At 41.2% G+C, this 18,670-nt stretch overlaps 1 protein-coding gene and 1 long non-coding RNA gene across 2 annotated transcripts in view; one reads left to right on the top strand and one right to left on the bottom strand.

Moving 5' to 3' along the window:
* BRDT (bromodomain testis associated) overlaps positions 1-18,670 on the top strand; it is a 45,536-nt gene that overhangs the window by 14,653 nt on the left and 12,213 nt on the right. Inside the window, exons 13-15 of the mRNA XM_074369942.1 lie at positions 5,920-5,981; positions 8,475-8,646; positions 13,993-14,093. Of these exons, the coding sequence (XP_074226043.1) occupies positions 5,920-5,981; positions 8,475-8,646; positions 13,993-14,093 (335 nt within the window). The remainder of the gene's footprint in view (positions 1-5,919; positions 5,982-8,474; positions 8,647-13,992; positions 14,094-18,670) is intronic.
* Positions 8,596-17,420, bottom strand: LOC141578607 (uncharacterized). Its single transcript, XR_012509086.1, has 3 exons — positions 17,288-17,420; positions 13,219-13,764; positions 8,596-11,942 (listed from the first exon to the last, which is right to left on the bottom strand). It is a non-coding gene; the product is annotated as an uncharacterized LOC141578607 (long non-coding RNA).

Genomic DNA, 18,670 nt, shown 5'->3' on the forward strand with positions numbered 1-18,670 from the left:
GTATTGCTAAAGCACTGTGTTACTTTATATGGCTTATCATCAGTATATCAAGTTTAACTCATTCGTGTTTCCTTTGGGCTCCTTCATTGATGGGTGCGTGGCTGACAAGTGATCGCTGCCCCGGGTACTGACTTGTAGACGCATTCCATCATTGCTCACCAAAGGGCAAAATCAAATATAGGGCACGTCTGGGCCTAAAATTTTGTTGTATTTTAAATGGGACATTTCTTATTTGTCATGAAGCTCAGTTCACTTTAAAACATCCCACACAGAATATTGTCACATCAGGAATTCTCACCGTTTGTTAAGAAGCTCTCTCCTATTTCAGTCTGGAAATAAGGGTCTGCTGCCTTGCAGTGCACTCTTTCATTTTTGGTTCTCCTTAGTTTATGGTGCTGATTGCTGCATTTCGTTTCTGCATTTCTAAAGTATATAGTGGTAAACATTTTTGTTAGAATAAAGAGAATTCTTTCTTTTGCTGGGATTTGTCATACTAGAACATTTTTAAATTAATGTCGGGCTCAGATTATACATTATTTCCTAATAGTTGACTTTTAAGCATAAAAACTGGAAAAATTCTTAAGTTGCATTTAGTATTTTAAATTGTAATTAGCATTTGTAATTTCATTTAATAAAGCATTTGTGGCCTAGTAAGTTAGAGCACTTTGTCTTTTATTTGTAGGATAAAACTCTTGTTGAATTATCTAATTATCTATTCACTGCTGATCAATAAATAACTTCAGTATTAAAGTTAAAGTACTTCAGAGTGCTTCAGTAAAGTACCTTAATTTGAATTTGAATTATCAGTTTCTGGTAGAATCTTTCAGTATGTTGCTTAAAGGAAACAGTGTTTGTCATCATCATTTATTATGTTCTTAAAATAGTATAATATGCATATGTTTTCCTAACTTTCTAGCAGAATAACTCAGCCTCAAAATTCTAGTTTTAAAATGCTGCTGAATTTTTATTTTATGATTAACATTCTGGTTTAATGTCATCTTTTTCAAGTAACAGGGACTATTTTTAAAAACATTAAAATCAAGGTAGCAAATCTTTCTATTTCAGCCTGCATTCTGGACTGGATGTAGGTTGTGACTAAGGTTGGGTTGTCTTCTAACGTGACAGGCTAGTAGTCTAAGTCAGAATTTTATCTTTGAGATTTTCATTGTTTTATGAACCAACTATACACTTCACTGGAAGAACACTGTATATATATGTAATTTGCAAATGCAGTGCTTAACTTAATGGGGAAAGAACAATTATATCTTTGCTTAATAAATTAGTAAAGGAAGCAAGAGGCCTTTTCACGTAAATGCCAACTTCAGCTGTGCCCCCTGCAGTACTGCGGGGCTCCTTCCTTGTTCCTCGTGTACACGCTGAAGCGGTCTTTTTTGCTTTCCTGAGAACAATGAAAACTGTGATGTAAAAAAAGGACCAAAAATTTTGAAATATAATTAATTCAGGCTGTATCAGTAGCAGTCCCTACTGTAAAAACAAGCAGAGCGCCCACCATCCTCAGTTATGCACATGACGTTATCAAGGAGCAGATGATAAATCCCAAATCTAAGTTTCAGGGTGGAGGGAATGGGGCTGTGGAGAAAATATAATTTGTGGAAATTAGGTATATTAGCAAAAACTTTGTTACATAAGTAAACATTAACTGAAAATATAAATAAGATTTTACAACTTTAAAATGCATCATGATTTGTGTAGGGCTGAAACTTACAGTTGGAATATCTTGATTCTCAGAACTCTGATTAAATGAGGCTTTTGATTGTTCAGAAGGGAGATATGAATATAACTTCATTTCCCCAAATTTTAATAAAGGAATCATTTCTGAAAGCTTCTGTGAGAAATTCTTTTCTGATAGAAGGATATTGATATTTAGTAATTTTTTTCTTAATCAATTTTTTAATAGAATTTTTTAAAAACTTGTAATTTTAAAGATATTAAATCAGTTCCAAGAGAGAGTTGGATTTCAAAGCTTTGAAAAATATAAACTAGATATCTGTGGGCTAGAAGCAGTACTTAATTGCAAATTTCAATATGATTTGATTTTACCATTTAAATTATCTTCTTGATTGACATCAGCATATGCAAATTGTGTTGATAAGTCAAGAACAGTGATTAAACATTGATGTAAACATAAAACCTCTCTAAACTTTTTTCATAACCATCAAAATATCACTAAGTGCCAGACCAAAGATGCAAATGAGGCTTGACAATAAAATTAATTCCAGTCGCGTGTATCCTGTGTTAGCTAGGCTGTGCTCGGATGTACGCACAAGCAGCTGAGAGTTTTCTGATGCTCGAGGAGGTGGGCTGTCTTGAGTGATAAAATACGGAGGAATGTTAACAGATCTGACCCTGTGACTAATAATATTACTGAGAAGCAATCAAACGGAGCTGCTCACCAGTAATAGTGCTTTGGATTCTAACCTTGTAGGAAGTGACTTTGGAAACTGTCTAAATGTAGGCTCAGATACTTACTCATGTGGACTAGAATATTTTTCAGAAATGATTGTCATTTCAATTCTTTAAACAGTTACACTCAAAGAAATCAGTGGTTACAGCAGCATATTTTTTACCTGGTTAAGACAGGGAATCTGTCACTTCATACTTTTGACTTTTTGCTTTTAATGGGTTCAGGGTGATGTTTTGAAAATGAAACTTATGAAATTCAAGTAAGAGTTTTTTCTTTTTTTTTTTAACTTTCTTAATTATGGGTAACTTAAAAGAAGGAATAAAATAACAATATCTATTTTTAATACAATGCAGGTCTCCTGTAGAAGGGACAATGATGTGATTTTTTTTTCCCATGCAAGAGAAAAAAGGCAAACAATTCAAGATCAGATTGTATTTTACCTTTTTAGGAGGAGATGGTTTAGTAAATGTAGAAGTATAAAATAACAGTTTGGAGTAATTCTGCCGTTCAAGATAGAAAGTTGAAGAGAAATGATTAGGTAGTCATCATTTAAATGTTTTAAACTTTTATTAGTTTTTCATCAATTAAAGGTTTTTAAAACACCAGAAGGATAAATTCAAGGACCCAGGCTTGATTAAAAATGTGCATATATTGAGGTGCATACTTGACTGTGAGTCTTGGAAATAGAGATAAATTTTGTCCTGTATTTAAATTTTTTCTGTTCAAACTGAGTCTTCCTGAATTAACAGGCTGTCTAGGATGGTTTTTCAACCTTGGCTGTACGTTAGAATCGCCTGTAAAACTTTAAAAATAGTCTCCAAATCTGAACTGAGTGGAGAAGGGGGCCGCTAATGTTCAGTGTGACTGACGTCCCGCTGTGTCTGAGAACTGTTAGTCTAGGTTTTCCCATTTCCACCTTCTGACTCTAGTTAAAATGACTTTGGTAAAAGGAACAGGAAGTTTATAATCAATTTGTTCTTCCATATTAAAATAAGTACCAAATGCTTAAAGGAAAATTACCAAAGCATTCTTCAAAGGGAGCAAAATTGTTTTAGTTCAAAGTGCTTGATTTTTATCAGTAGAACACGACCTAGATTATAAACTTGGGCAAATCACTTAACATCTCTGGACATGCTTTCTTTCCTATCAAATAAGCTAGTGGCTCCCAGTCACTTTTCTGTACCCTATTTTATACAACAGAAGTGTGATTTGGTTTTCTAATTTAAAAATCTTGAGTAACTTTTTTCTGCTAAACATGACATCACATTCTGGTTTGCATTATGGCATTATGTTTTTGTTCAGTTTATCAAGGTTTCACGTGCACACTGGCTTGCCAGCAATGCCTAGTGTCTCTGGAGCATCGGCACCAGTGCTCTGATGCTGGTGGGTGCTAACAGACCTTTCAATGTCTGGCTCCAGGTCTTTCTCTCTTTTGAGTCTATGATTAAATTTTTTGCTTAGTTTGAAATGAAAACGTTCCAATCAGAGTTTTATATTGAGGTTTTTGGGGTGATTTGAAAATAGAACGCATTATATAACATGCTTAATATGCATTTGATTAGTAGTTTATATATATTATCCAGTTGGATCCCCGTAAGGCGGGTGTGCCTGTTACTGTGTTTCCCTGGAGAAATTAGTTGACAATATTTATGTTGTCACTGCAGTGCTCAGTTTTATTAATGTTTGTAAGACCTTCACTAGTTGAAAATGTGCTCTTAAGCTTGATAGTAAACATGTGTATGTTTGCCTTTTAATTCCAAAGGCCAGACACTCCTAACTAAATCAACAGAAATACACAGTTTTACTTTACCGTGTTCCTGGGGAGTCAGCTGTGTAAGAGTAGAATGAGAAGCAAAATGCTGAGTTTCGGGCTGTCATTATTCACCTGTCCACAGTCTGGAAGGCTTTGTGAGGCATACGACATTCGGTGTTTTTTTAATTTTTTAATTAAAATTCTTTGATGTTTTTGCTGGTGTTTTTAGATACTGAGGTGCTAATTTTTATAATAGTTCTGAGCTTTCGTTTTATCTGTCAGAAGACTAAGATAATGCCCTTGAATTTTTCAGAGTACTAATGTGGAATGTCATATTTTTATTACAGTTAAGAGTTTGTATTATAGAATAATACAGTTTAGGTGCATACTTGAATAATTAAGATAGATGTATAGATGTGCATATATTACATGATCATATTAATGAAGTCTTTATTTTTTTGTCCAAAGCTGAAACCATAATTTCTCCCTAAATATGAAAGCTACCTGGATCTGTACTCAATCTTTGCAGTCTGCTTCTTCCCCTTCCCCTCAACCCCCAACCCCCAACACTTAAATAATACTTAGAGGAGTGACATTAAGATGGTTCATGTCGTTTTAAATATTGAATTCTTTAAATTAAAGCACGGCATTGAGTGGCACTTAGCAATTTTAACAATGTCCAGCATCAAACATTTTAGGAGAGGAAAGAGCAGTAACACATCCAGTGGAAACTGATGGCATTTCAGGAGGCAGAAGGTAATTATTAAAATTAGAATGTTTTAAGTTTAAATAAGATTTGGCGTTTGACCAACCTTGGTGCCATGAAGCCAGAAGCAAATAATGCTCAGGTGGCTTATGGAAGCTGGCCCGGAGAGATGGAGCCAGGCATTAACTGCCAGTCTGGTGCTTCACCACACTGACGTAGGCTTGTGACTGGGGAGGATAGCACCAGAGTCACCTGAAGGACCAAGAAAGCGGAGCCTACGAGCGTCATGTCAAGAGAGCTCTGTTTTGTATCTCCTCTGCTGCCAGTGTCAGCCGTGAAGGTATTACTAAAGGTGAAGGAGGTTACCTTTCGTTGCTGTGTAGTTGAGGCTGCCAAATAGCTCGGAAGTAAATAGAGTATTAATTAGAGGGGATCTTAATTATAATGCTTAGCAAGCAGAGCAGACGTCATCATCATAATCAAGTAGCTTCACTTTTAATACAAGACTGACCTCTCGGATAATGACATACCCTTCTCTTATAGTAAGTTCTTAATTATTTTAACTCAGCCTCTTATGGCTACTTGGTGAAAGACGGTGTTAGTGTAATTGGTACTGCTTGTTTAAACCCTTATCTCTGTTGTAACTTTTTCTTTTTAAACTATCACTTATTCATGCTCTTTACTGTGAAGTAACACTTTGTTCTTTTTGCCTAAAAATCCAAATTAAAATTTGTGAGGGGATATTTATTCCATTATGTGGAAAAGAAAATATCCCTCTTAAAAGCAAGTATCGTTTTAGAAATTTTAACTGATTCCAAAAGGGCAAAAACCTGGTAAATATAAGAATTTTTTGATTTAAGAAGTTGATTAAAAACATTTTCTTAAAATCATGACTTTCTTCTCCTTTTTTAACATTTTTTGGGTTTTTTTGTTGTTGTCATTACTTTGTTTCCAATATGAGAAAATGTATAACTTAGAGGATGGTAAGTTTCAAAGTTGGCAAATAGTAAAATATTTATTTATATACATTTGCAGAAATGCTTCATCAATTTACTGGAGCAAAACACAATGATTCTCCTTCTAAAGAGAAAGTAAAGGTAAGTTAATTCCTCCTTTTTACCGTAAAAGTATGTGGGTTATAACTCACTGGTACAGTAGTCGCTTTCCTTGATTTGATTTACATGATAGAGTTGTCACTCATTTCAGTTTCTCAACTAAATGTTCAAAGATTTCTTCCTAGAAGATTGAATAGTGAAACTGTTTGGTTACATTTTTCTGATAAGTTACAACTTTTCTTTTTTGGAGGGGAGATAATTCATTTATTTATTATTATTTTTTTTAACGGAGGCGCTGGGGATTGAACCCAGGACCTTGTGCATACTAAGCATGTGCTCTACCACTGAGCTAAACCCTCCCCACTCAGTAAGATATAACTTTTTAATATTAAGTCAAATAGGTAAGTAGAACAAATTATAGGAGTTTGGCTTGGTCTTGAAAGTCTGCGTTCAGAGGGACAGTCTTGGTGTCCCCGTGTGCGCACGGCAGGGTGTGAACAGTAAGGTGGAAGTTCTCAGTAAAAAGGTGGCGGGGGAGTGGTAGGCGGGGTGTCTGCGGACGCAGCTCGTAGTAATTGCCAGCGTTCATTTCAGCACGTCTGTGTTTGATTAGTAGTTGACATGCTTTGAAAAGGATAAGAGTAGTTTTACCTTTTACTACTAATTCAGGTTGTCATCCTCGTAAAACTTTTAATCCTTTGTACCTGTCCCAAATGCAGAATTACACGTATAGACCTTTTTTTAAGTCACAAACTTATTTAGCATTCAACTCGAGGTTAGGGGGAACACAACATAAATAGCACTGTCTCAAAGGAGCTGTTAGTTGTGAGAAGACAATAATCACACAGTTAGGAGATTGTTTGATTAGTGCAATAGTCATCTATATTCATAATTTAATCAGAAAATGAAGGAGGAATACGTGTGTGTATATATGTATGTGTATATAGACACTGTATGTATATATATATACCTGTGTATGTGTATACGTATACTGTATGTGTGTATATGCGTATATATACACTACACACGCACACGCGTGTGCTCGCACACACACACACACACACACACACACACACACACACACACCTGCTGCCCAAAGAAGGGAATGCTTAAAGTGGGTTTGAAATTACAGGGAAAGGGAAGAGGTGGATAGTATATTGACATACTAATGGGGGACCTACTTTTTTAAACAGAGGTAGTAGCGTGAAGAGAGCCAAGAAAGCACAGGAGGGGTGTGCAGGGAAATAGGGCAGCAGAAGGTCCTTGTAAGGGGTCAGCTGGCTTTGGAGACGTGACGGAGGGCTTTGTACATCTAGGTGAAGTGTTGCTGTTGAAAGCGGTAGGTGGGAGTGAGCGCTCAAAGGCTGCCGAGTAGGAAGAAGATCCAGGTGATCGGTCTTGCCATAGGTATCAGTGGCGTCAGAAAATTCTGTCAGTATGAACAGACTCTGGAATCACTGTCAGTACACAGCACGTAGAATGCTACCTTTGTTGATCGCTTTGTGGCCAGGTTTTTTTTTTTAATGTCACTCACTGAGGAACAGAATGCTCATTTATGATAAAAGAGGAAACATATGCTCATGAATAAATACACATATTTGTGCGCTTCAGAAAATGATATTTTGCTGATTTAAACCTCAGCATTTGACTTTGGCTTTGGGCTTGGCCCTGTATGATGTTTGGGATAAACTCCCAGCAGCCTTAGTTTCATTCAGGCTGGCGTAGGCATTCATACACTTGCCTCATCTACTCACTCTGACCCCTTTATTAGATGGAGAAGAGGATTGTTTTATTTGTCTCTGTACTATCAACAACTCACACCTTAGAAAATAAGGTACCTGGGCTTTGAAATTGTAACTTAGCTTGCCTCTGAATAGTTGTGAGATTTTAAGTAAGTTATCTTTATTATATCTAAGTTCTTTTGTAAACTGTAAATGGGGATAATAATTATACTAAACTCATAAAATTACTGTTAGAATTAAAGAACTGTATAAAGGGCTTAGCCTGGTGCCTTGCACATCGTAAATGTTCACTAAATGTTAGCTGTTACACAGCTTTTACTTAAATAGTTAAGTGAACATTGAATCAGAATTTGTTGGTAATCTATGGGTCAACCATCATGTGATTGTTTTTAAGCCCTCCCTCCCTTTTATATCTGTAATTCGCTAAGGAAAGAGGGGTAAAGGAAGTGTATTAGTCTCTAGATCTGGTACAAAAGCGCAGTCTTTATTGTCAGTAGGTCTCAGGAAAGCATTTGAAAGTAAGCATCACTGGTTAATAACGTGCGTGTAAGTCTGCGTCCTGGTAGCTAGATCGCAGTCTTTGATGAGCTCCCCTCACGAGCTGTGTGAGGGGCCAGCTGTTTCTAACCCTTAGCTTCCTCATTTGTAAGACAGGGATGGTTTCACCTTGTAAGTGTGTGTGACTTGATGTTACGTTCAAAGGCGGTGTTAAATTATGTTCTGTCCTCCTGTGCTGGTTTTCTTAGTTACACTTCTTGTGTGGTTAAATCTCTGTTTACCTTTGTCTTAACAGATACAGTCTTCTGTGCAAGATGCAGCCTCTGGGAAAACTACCCGTGCTCATCAGACCACGTGTTCGGGTGGAGCAGCACCAAATCACCACCAGCCAGTGCTTGATCGTCAAGGATCAGAACATTTACAGGGTGTGGAAAGCACGTCAGCTTTGCAACTTGTGCCTCCTTCAGGTAGGAAATTAACAAGTGAGTGACCGGTTGAACAGCTGATTTCTAAATCTACACATGAAAATGCTAAGATCATCCTAAATGTTATGTATCTGGGATACTGAAAATCATAACTAGCAAATTCCATGTTAGAAATAATCACATGGAATTAGGAAGCATAGTGGAGCATAGGAAGCATAGTGCTTTGCTCCCAAAGGTACGCATTACATTTGAATGAAAGAAAAGTGTGTATACAGTTCACACGCAACTTACTTCCAGATGAATTGGTATGTGGGCCGTGTATATAGAGCTGTCACCACCGTGGCTCATGCTGTCAAGCTCTGACTTGGGAGATGTTGCCCTCGTTGCCATGAAGTCTGTGTAAGTTGGAAAGGTAGACAGGAATAGAGAAAGCACATCGAGAGATTCTACAGGTAGAGAAATGAGGTCATAAACATTAAAAATAGTTTACAGTTAAGGAAACTTGGGCTAGAAATACTTGCCTAGTGGTGGTTCCTGTTACCAAAAACATCTTCCAAAGCTGGAAATCGGTTTGCTGTTAGATTCATGTGACTTTATAAACGCCTTACCTGTTAGTCTTACCAGCAGTGCAGGTACGGCGTTCTCAGCCTGGCCCCCCTGGGCTGCAGGGCACAGGCGGACGCTTCTTTGACAGTGACGAGCCCAGCTCGTGTGCTCAGGCCTAGACCCGAAGCAGGTGTGCGTATTCCACATCCGTGTCTCCCTCCCTCCAGACTGCTCCCGGGTTTCCACTCGGCCTCCAAGGGCAGGGGTTTCTCCACAGCAGAAGAAATCTCTAAGCTGTTTTACTGCAGCACAGACAAGGGGAACAGACACATTTTGATCCTCCTCTGTTGCTGTCAGTAAGCACTCCCTACTGTTCTGCGCTGAGTATTCCATTTCGTGTTTAACTCGAGTTGTAGCTCTTGGCCGTGGAGGAGGGGTGGAGACCAACACCAAAGGCAACACTGGAGGGCACCCCGGAAGAGGCATAGACAGAGATTCAGAGTGTTAAATTTTTATATCCATCCTTTTCTGGAAAAAGATTCTTAAGATACTCGGGAGAAAAACTGAAGATATTGTTCTAGGTCATAAATCACCTTAAATACCAGTGCACTGAGGTCTACATTGAGCTCTTTTATTTTGTACACAACAGGTAGCTTTAAACACGAGCATAACAAAATCAGATTTTATGTTAGGAAGAGATTGCTGCTTACGTTGTAGGGGATGGACTAAGACGCAGATGCTCTGATGTGGTGGGGACCATGCAAGGAGTCGAGTGCTGTAGTCTAGGAAAGAAATTATGGGAACCAAAACCAAGGCAGTAAGTACAGAAAGCATGTGGCTAAATTAGACATTTTTGTGGCAGAATTACCAAGCTTCATTAGAGTAAGTGTCTCCGGAGAATTATCTGATCGTCGGGTTGAAAATAAGAGGCAGTGCTCATTTTGAACGTGTTTGAGATGCTAAAGAAAATCTAACTGGAATTATACAACTAGAAATGGGTTTCTGGAATTAATAGGGTGTAACAAGAACTGTAAGGATTACCAATATGTAGAAGCTACGTGAAGCCATGAGAATGAATGAAAACATCCAGGAAAATGTGCAGAGAGGGAGGAGAAGGGTCAATGACAAAATTCTAGGTAACCAAACTCCCTTAGTAAAAGTAGAAGAAGATAAAATAAGTTAACAGAAGAGGAAATTAAAGCTAAAAGGAAGAGGAAAATGGTATGATAGACGCTCAAGAGGTATGTGTTTAGGAGGAAAGCATCGCCAAGGGTATCACGTCCCACTACGAAGCGTTAAAGAAGGATGAGGAAGGCGGAGAGAAGGTTGAAACTGGCCGTGTGAGACTTTCTGCTTTTGCAGAGTCTTCCTTTATGGCCGTTTTGACTGGGGCAGAAGGCAGATTGTTGTAAACTGACAAGTAATGGAATCTGAACGTAAACCAGTCTTTCACATTTATTGGTGAAGAAGACGGGAAGGTAGCTGTAGCTTTAACATGAAGGTGGGCTTTTTTACTTTTGATTTTTGTAAGACTGGGCGAGGTGGTTTTGTTTTGAGTTTTGAAATTGAGAGATTTGAAAACATTTGAAGATTGATCAGAAAGAACCAGAATAGAGAAAAGTTGCTGTTTTCATTATAGTGGGTTCATAGAAGAATGGCAGGGATAGCTTTGAAGAAGAACAAAGACATTGAAAAGTAGTGGAAAGAATGCAGTCAAGATGGTCTTTTGTTCCTATTTTAAGAAAACATCCTACCCATGAAAATCAGGCTTTAAATGTCTGAGTCTTCGGTGGGGGTCGGTTTATCGTATTCCTTCAGCTTCTGATGCCGAGTGGCTGTTCTGCTGTGCTCAGCAAATTTTTCAGAACCGGAGTGGTTTGCATTTGCCAACTGTAGGTGGCACTGTGCCCAAGGGAAACTGCTAATGTATATAACCTATAAAATGTATATGGAATTTTACCTTTCTGGAGTTTGATCTTGGTGGAAATAAATTTTTGGTTAAACCATTACACAATGAAGGCAGAAATGTTTCTACTGAAGTTTTCTTGTGGTTTGACAAGAGTGTTAGAGTACAAAAATACTTAAGTTGAAGTCTTAAGTGTTGTCAGTTTTCTTCAAAATCTTTGCCATCATCTCCACATGAACTGGAAGATGTCTGGTTTTTTTCCCTTAAAATAAGTTGGAGTTTTTAGTCACAGACGATTACTCAGCTTATCTTTATAGTTTATCCTTTCCCCAGCTCATAAAAGTCTTCCCTCAATTGTATTAAGAATTTTTTTTAAATATGCTATCATGAAAGTGTGACTGAACATGGCAAGTGGAAGGTAAATCAAGGAGTTTTTCCATCTAGTAGGAAAAAACAGCAACTGGTCTGTAAAGTAAAAATAATGTGCCCTAAAAGAGGCAAAAATGAAATTTAAGGAGATGAGGAAGGCAGAATTGCACAGTCTCTTTGGAAGACGTGTATTTGTGTATACAGGCTTGAGAGGCATTTTTGTTAGAGGGAGCAACACATAGGAAGGTATTCAGGTGACCAGTAATTCGCCATGACCAACGCTTTGGTTGGATAAGCAGGAATACAAGGAAATAAATTTGGAAAGGTAGGTGAGGTTCAGACCATAAAGAACTGCAGTACCTGGAGACTCTGAGCTTGGCAGTCACGGCGTAGTCAGTGTGCAGCCGGCGAAAGGGTTCCGACAGAACGCGCGTCAGGGGGGTTAGCCTCCCGGTGCTGTGTCGGGGCAGCTGGAGCAACGGCGCGTAGGCACCAGACAAGGAAGAGGCCGGGTGGGCTGTGGGAGTAGTTGGAAAAAAATTAAGTAATGGAAAGAAGAAAAGGGGAAAGAGAGAGAAAACACAGGGGCGGCGTAACAGCTCTCCCAAGGGTGAGAACACGCTGGGTTTTAATAACAAAGGGGTGGGAGCCTGGGCGGCGCGGGGGACGGCGGCTGGTCACAGATGCAGGCTGGCGGGCCTGGAACCCAGATGAAGAGCAGAGGTCTGCGAAAGTGAGTTCCGTAGTGTGTGGAGGAGCAGAGGGTCATCCATACGAAAATGTTTTTCAGAGAGTTGGACCTTGGCTTTTGTGACACTGTTCTCTTGACTGTCCCATCTCTGAATGCTCCTTACGAGGTTCCTTCTTTACCTGCCTTCCTTTAAATGTTGACAGTACTCTGAGCCACGTGCTCAAGCATCTTAAGCATCTTACCATTTTGCTTTTCTCCAGGCCTTTCTAGCCGTGTTCCAAAGCACGACTTTCTAAGCCAGGACCCCCCCCTCAGCTCTCACAGCAGCAGGCTTGGAGCAGACCTCCCGTTTGCCCCAGTGTGCCACACGTGGGTCATTTTCTACTCACTATGGCATGTAACAGGCTGGAGGCTCCACTTACACATTCTCCCTGGGCGTTCTCCTTGGTGTCTGTGACTTCTAGTCTCATTTTCACAGCTCATGCATCCAGGCCTCAGACACGTTCATACAACTCTACCAAGCATCTTAAACAGCACATGGGCATCTCAGACACAGCATGCCAAAGTGGACTTCCCCCTTTTAATTCCCACATTTAAATCTTTCCTCTTTAATTCTTGATAATGGCACTGTCACCGCTTACCAACTTAGAGTCATCCAACTGAGTCATTTATAATTTACTGCTGTTGACATGTGTGCTCTTCCTGCTCTGACCCTAGGCAGAGAAAGGACGTAGTTCTCTCCTGAGAGCTTTTCTCCCTGTTTTTCCACTCCTGTTTAACTGAGAAGACGTAGGTCCACTGAGCCTGGTAGGGACACGCGAATTTAAACTTTGTTCTTTTATTCAGGCATCCGCTGACAGTGTTTTGTCTCACCCTCCTGTGCTCACTCATCTCCTTTAATGGACCTTCCTTCTTCAGACCTTAAGTTTAAGTAGTGTGATTCAGCCAGATAACCAAAGGAACTGATGGGCGGTAGAGGCTTAGGTGTCAGTTCCCATAATTCTAGGTGACCAGGATTTTATGAGCTTGAGCCAATTAGTTGGGACCTATAGACAAGAGCTGGAGAGAACTGAAACAGAAATGACTCAATTAAATTTCATACCCGAGGATGCTCTTGGTCACAAATGACAGAAAAGTCAGCTCCAAACTGGCTCACACAATGAGGAATTTTGACAGCATGCACACGAGCAGTCCGGGAGCAGGTCCGTCACTCAGGCCTGGCCTGCCCGAGGCGTGAGCTCTGTGTCCGCCCCTGGCGTCACTCGTAACGGGCGAAGTGCTCGTGTGAAGGCTTCCCATCTCTCGGGACTGCGTAGTCTGTCCCCTTCACCTCACGCGACGTTGCGTGTCTGACTCCTCTCCCCTCACAGGGTACTTCAGGTGTCCTGTGTCTGTCCTCTCCGTTCTTTGTCTTGCCTTTGTCCTCACTTCGGCCACCAGGAAGCGCCTGCCCCTGGAAGCCCTGCGTTGGCCCCGGCTCGCCCTCCTCCAAGTGGTGCACTGGTGTGGGGGCAGGGTCGCCGCCACCGGCCCGGCCCGGGGAAGGCCGCGCCTGGGACGGAGGTCCGTGCGCAGGCAGGGCCGCTGCGCCCCGGGCGGGGCTCCGTAGGTTTTGGTGGATGAGCCACAATGTCAGCTGTGCTGTATGCTGACAGAAAAAAACAAAAAAGACGAAGAAGAAGAAAAGGGAAGGAGGTAAGTTTCAAGTGAAAAATGTTTATTTTACAGTGTAACAATTCCCCGAGTAAGAATACTCCAAAGTTAAGAAGCACAAACAATCAGTTATTCGCCGTTTGTGGCCTAGGGGAGAGAAAGGTCCGATTGTGGAGGCTAAGGATGCAGTGTCTTGACTGTACTGTTCTACTGTTGCATGCAGGAGGTTCTGAGCAGCGCCTGGCTGCCCCGCCTGCGCGGCATCAGGCCGGCGGTGACGACACAGTGGCATCAGAATCAGAATGTCACCTTCCTGTGCAGAAGGTAAGAGTCATCTTATTGTTTTCTCATAAATCTTGAAGGGATTTAAAATCGAAGTATGGAAGTAGTACAAGAGGTATTTTAAACCCTAATTTGAATGAATTTTTGGATCTCTAAGACTAATTTTTGCCTATTTGTTAAAAAAAAAAGTTAACCTGTGAGCAACACGTGTCCCCACTTTCTACATTAGTCCCCATACTTGTGTTTAATTGTAAATTCTGTAATGTTTGCCAGTTACCCTGATGTTGTTTTTTATTTTTGTTTTTTGCTTTTTAGTGGAGGTGCTGGGGATTGAACCCAGGACCTCGTGCGTGCTAAGCATGTGCTCCACCGCCAAGCTATACCCTCCCCCCTACCAGCTATCCTGATTTTAAAACATGTTACAAAACTTATCTTTTGGAATTTGTTATGGTAATTTCTTAATGGAGTCTTTCGTGCACTTAATCTTCAGCCATACACTGAGCACTTCAGCAAGTGCTCGAGATGTTTGGGATGCATTAGATACATCAGACACTATTCTAGACATTTGAATCTAGTAATTCTCAGAAACTGTAAGTGAGATATTCACATAGCCCCCTTTTTCCCTCCCTCGCTCTCCCTCCTTTCCTTCCATTCGTTCCTTTCCTTTCTCACTGTAAATACTTCAGAGGACAAATCCTTTTGTGTGGGCGTGCTAGTGGGTCTGACAGTTCACTGCAAGGAGCACAGTGCTTTGGCGCTTATGTTTTCTTGTTCTTAGAATCTCTGACTTTCGTACATAATGCTCTGCTAATAATTATGATCATCAAAGAGTCCTGTGTTTAATTTGGGTGATTTTTATTGATAAGAACCATTTTAAAAGTGCTTTTTCTGATATCCAACATAATTTTATTTTACTGTTTTTTAAACTTAGTGTTACTGTTTTTTTATGGAGGCGGTGGGGATTGAACCCAGGACTTCATGCATGCTAAGCTCGCGCTCTAACCCTGAGCTACGCCCTCCCCGTTATTTTATTGTTTTTTTATTTGGACAACAGAAGTGTCATCCATCTCCTTTAGGATGGAAAGCATAATGCAGCAGTTTCTCAAATTAAATCTTGGTTTACTGTGTACTAAATTCTTTGTTTCTAATTTAACAAGACTGTAATCTAGGCTGACCCATAATCAGGTTTGAAAGCAGCAAGAAGATTCTCAAAGGGGCAAAGCGGTTACAGCACAGATAAGCAGCAGAACATCCAGTAAGTGCCAGGCTGCTGGGGCCTGTGCCGACGGTACACGCGACCACGTCCGCTGTCTGTCTGTCCCTAGTGCCTCACGCGCAGCAGGGACTCAGTGTTGAAGTGACAGCTTCTGCAGGAATGGGGCTGTGTGGCTTGTTCCCTTCGCAACAGACTGTTGCCATTCTTGGTATTGTTTCCCACCCTTGCTTACTCGTTGTCAGCAGGTGACCACTCACCTGAAAGGGAGGCTACAGAATTTGGGCGCTAGGAGAGATTTTTGAGAATTAGTCTTTGTGAATAAACTGTAGCCCAGACAGTTCGAGCACTTGCCCGAAGAAGAGCTGAGATTAAATAAAACATTTCAGCAAACTCCCAGCCTCTTGTCATTTTACTCAGAGCAGCACCTTTGCTGTTCTCTTACTTCTGCCTCAAGAAAAGCTACCCTTCTTGCCAAGACTCCTCTCTCTTATTAATTTTCTTTCATTTGACAGAGACGTTTTGTGGAGCTCTCCAGCCATCTCCGTGGTCTCTATCATTCCTTTTGTCTTATTTTCCCACCACCTGCTTACATTTGAAACCAGACTTCCTCAGTTATAGCACTATTGACGTTTTAGGCTGGGCAGGTTTCCGCTGGGAGTAGGGCTGTGTGTTGTAGGGTGCTTCCCAGGAACCCTAACCTCTGCCCACCGGGTGCTGTACACCCTCCCCACCACTGTGGGACAAGCAGAAGCTTGCTCTGACGTTGCCAGATGTCTTCCCGGGGCAGAGGAGGACCACCCCTAGTTGAGAAGCTATGCCTTAATTTTACCCAGAATATAACTGTTCCCTTGTTCCTGTAATTTGCCCTGTTGGAGGAACCAGTGGTGTCTAAGACTGCTGCCTCCCTCCCTGAGTCCTGGAGGGGGAGGGAGCCAGGGCCTTGCACTGCTTCTCTCTGACGGGACATCCACGGTGGTCAGGTACCAGGTACAGTCTCTCTGCGGAGGACTCAGGTACATACTTCTAGACCTGACTTCCTGTGACTTTTAGTCACTTTTGACTTCTCAGTCCCCTGCAGCTGAGGAATTGCTAAACTCTTTGGGTTTTACTTTCAAGATATTTCCTTTTCTACTTCTGCCCCACAAACCAGGGTTCACTGCCTTCACTCCGAGCTCTCTGTAACATTCACAGCTGGTCGGACTAACTGGAGCCCTCCTTGTTCTGGTCGCTTCTGCCTTTAACAGCCCTGCACTGCTCCTCCCCATGTGCTGCTCTGAGCGTATTACTGGTGTGTACAGACCTGCAGTGGTTCTAACTTGGGCTCCAGAATGAAGGTGAAACACCTTCACATCATGACGCCAGCCAGCTGTTCAGCGTTAACTGTCTGCCTTGTGACTCACTGGAACTGAACTTCTCGCTTCTCCCCAGATACACCTGTACTGTTCAACTGTCATGTTCTTTCTTCAGTGAGGAGTGCTTTCCATCCTCAGCTCTGCCTGCCAGAAGTTTTATTCTTCTCTGTGATACCTGAAAACTGTCCTGAACTCCAAACCCAAACGTGAACTTCCCTGTTTGATGGTCTGCCAGAATTTCATTGCGATTAAACAGAAATTTCAGGGACAGAGAGACCAGGGTTTCATCCTCTCTTCACTTCCTAGTAAATATGCTACCAGATGTTGCCTGCCCTGGTCCACACCTCTGTCCGAAGGCAAGATTCTTTGCTGACTCAGTAAAAAACGAAGTCTGAGCAGCCCATTCCGTGGACAGGAACAAAGACAGGTTTAGTCGGCAACACAGAGGAAGGACTTAATAAGCACAGCTGGGCGGCCAGCGGCGAAGGCCGTCGTGCGGTCGGGGCGAGGAGGGCTGTCTGACTCCTTTTACGACTTCAGGCCGGAAACTAAGAAGGCTTATGGGGGTGTCTTGTCACAAGTTCTCTTTCTGCCTTACTGAGACCACGGACAAATTTCGACCTAATAGTTCACGGAAACAAAAGAAAGGAGCGAGCAAGCGTACTTACTGCGGAGGCGGTGACCGAAACCAGAAAGTTGGACAGGGCGGCGGCGCCGCACGGCCCTCTCCCCACCGGACAAGTAGATGAGCTCTTTTTTTTAACTTAAGGTAGAACTGACACAAGACATTACTAGTTTCAGGAATGCACCTTAAAGATCTGATGTTTGTATATACTGAGAAATTGCCCCCACAGGAAGTCTAGTCTGTCACTCTCCCAACATAGTTCACATTTTTTTTCTTGTGATGAGAACTTTTAAGGTCTACTCTCAGCAAATTTCAAATATATAATAGCCTTATTAACTGTAGTCACCACGCTGCATGTTGCATCCCCAGGACTAATTTTACACTGGAAATTTGTGCCTTTTGACTCTCTTCATTCATTTTGCCCACTTCTCACCCCCTCCTCCGGCAACAACCAGTCTTTTCTGTCTATAAATTTGGGGCTTTTTTGGGGGGCTGTTGTTCCTTGCTTTTTTTTTTTTAAGATTCCACATATAAGTGAGAGCATATGGTATTTGTCTGACTTAATTTCACTTAGCATAATGCCCTCAAAGTCCATCCATGTTGTCGCAAGTGGCAAGATTTCCTTGGTTTTTTATGGCTGAATAATACTCCACGGTGTACGTATGCCACATTTTCTTCTCCCATTCATCCACTGACGGGCCCGTGTGTTCCTTCCAGTCTTGGCTGCTGTGAGTAATGCTGCAGTGACCAGGGGAGTGCAGATCTTTCTTCAGGATTCTGCTTTCATTTCCTGTAGCCGTGTACCCAGACGTGGGACTGCTGGGTCATTTAGCAGTTACACTTTTTGGGTTTTGAGGTGCCTCTATGCTGTCTTCTGCAACAGCCATATCAATTTAAATTCCCACCAACACTTTTCTCCACATGCTCACCAACAGTTATCTTTTGTCTTTTTGATAGTAGCCATGCTGACAGGTGTGAAGGTGGTATCTCATCGGGGCTTTGATTTGTACTTCCCTTCTGATTAATATCCCATTATGATTGGTGATGTTGAGCACCTTTTCATGGATTTATTGGCCATCTGTGTGTTCTCTTTGCAAAAATGTCAGTTTAGATTCTCTGCCCGTGTTTTATTCAGCTTGTTTGTTTTTCTGCTGTTGAGTTGTATGAGTTCTTTATCTTAGATATTAACCTTTTATCAGACACATGATTTGCGTGTATTTTCTGCCATCCAGCAGGTTGCCTTTCCATTTTGTGTTTGTTTCCTTTGGTATGCAGAAGCTTTGTAGTTTGACGTAGTTCCACTTGTTTATTTTTGCTTTTGTTGCCTTTGCTTTTGGTGTCAAATTCAAAAACTCATCACCAGGATGGATGTCAAGGAGCTTAGCATCTATGTTTTCTTCTAGGGGTTATAATTATGATTTCAGGT

The sequence above is a fragment of the Camelus bactrianus genome, chromosome 9 (genome assembly GCF_048773025.1).
Source record: "Camelus bactrianus isolate YW-2024 breed Bactrian camel chromosome 9, ASM4877302v1, whole genome shotgun sequence".
NCBI lineage: Eukaryota > Metazoa > Chordata > Mammalia > Artiodactyla > Camelidae > Camelus > Camelus bactrianus.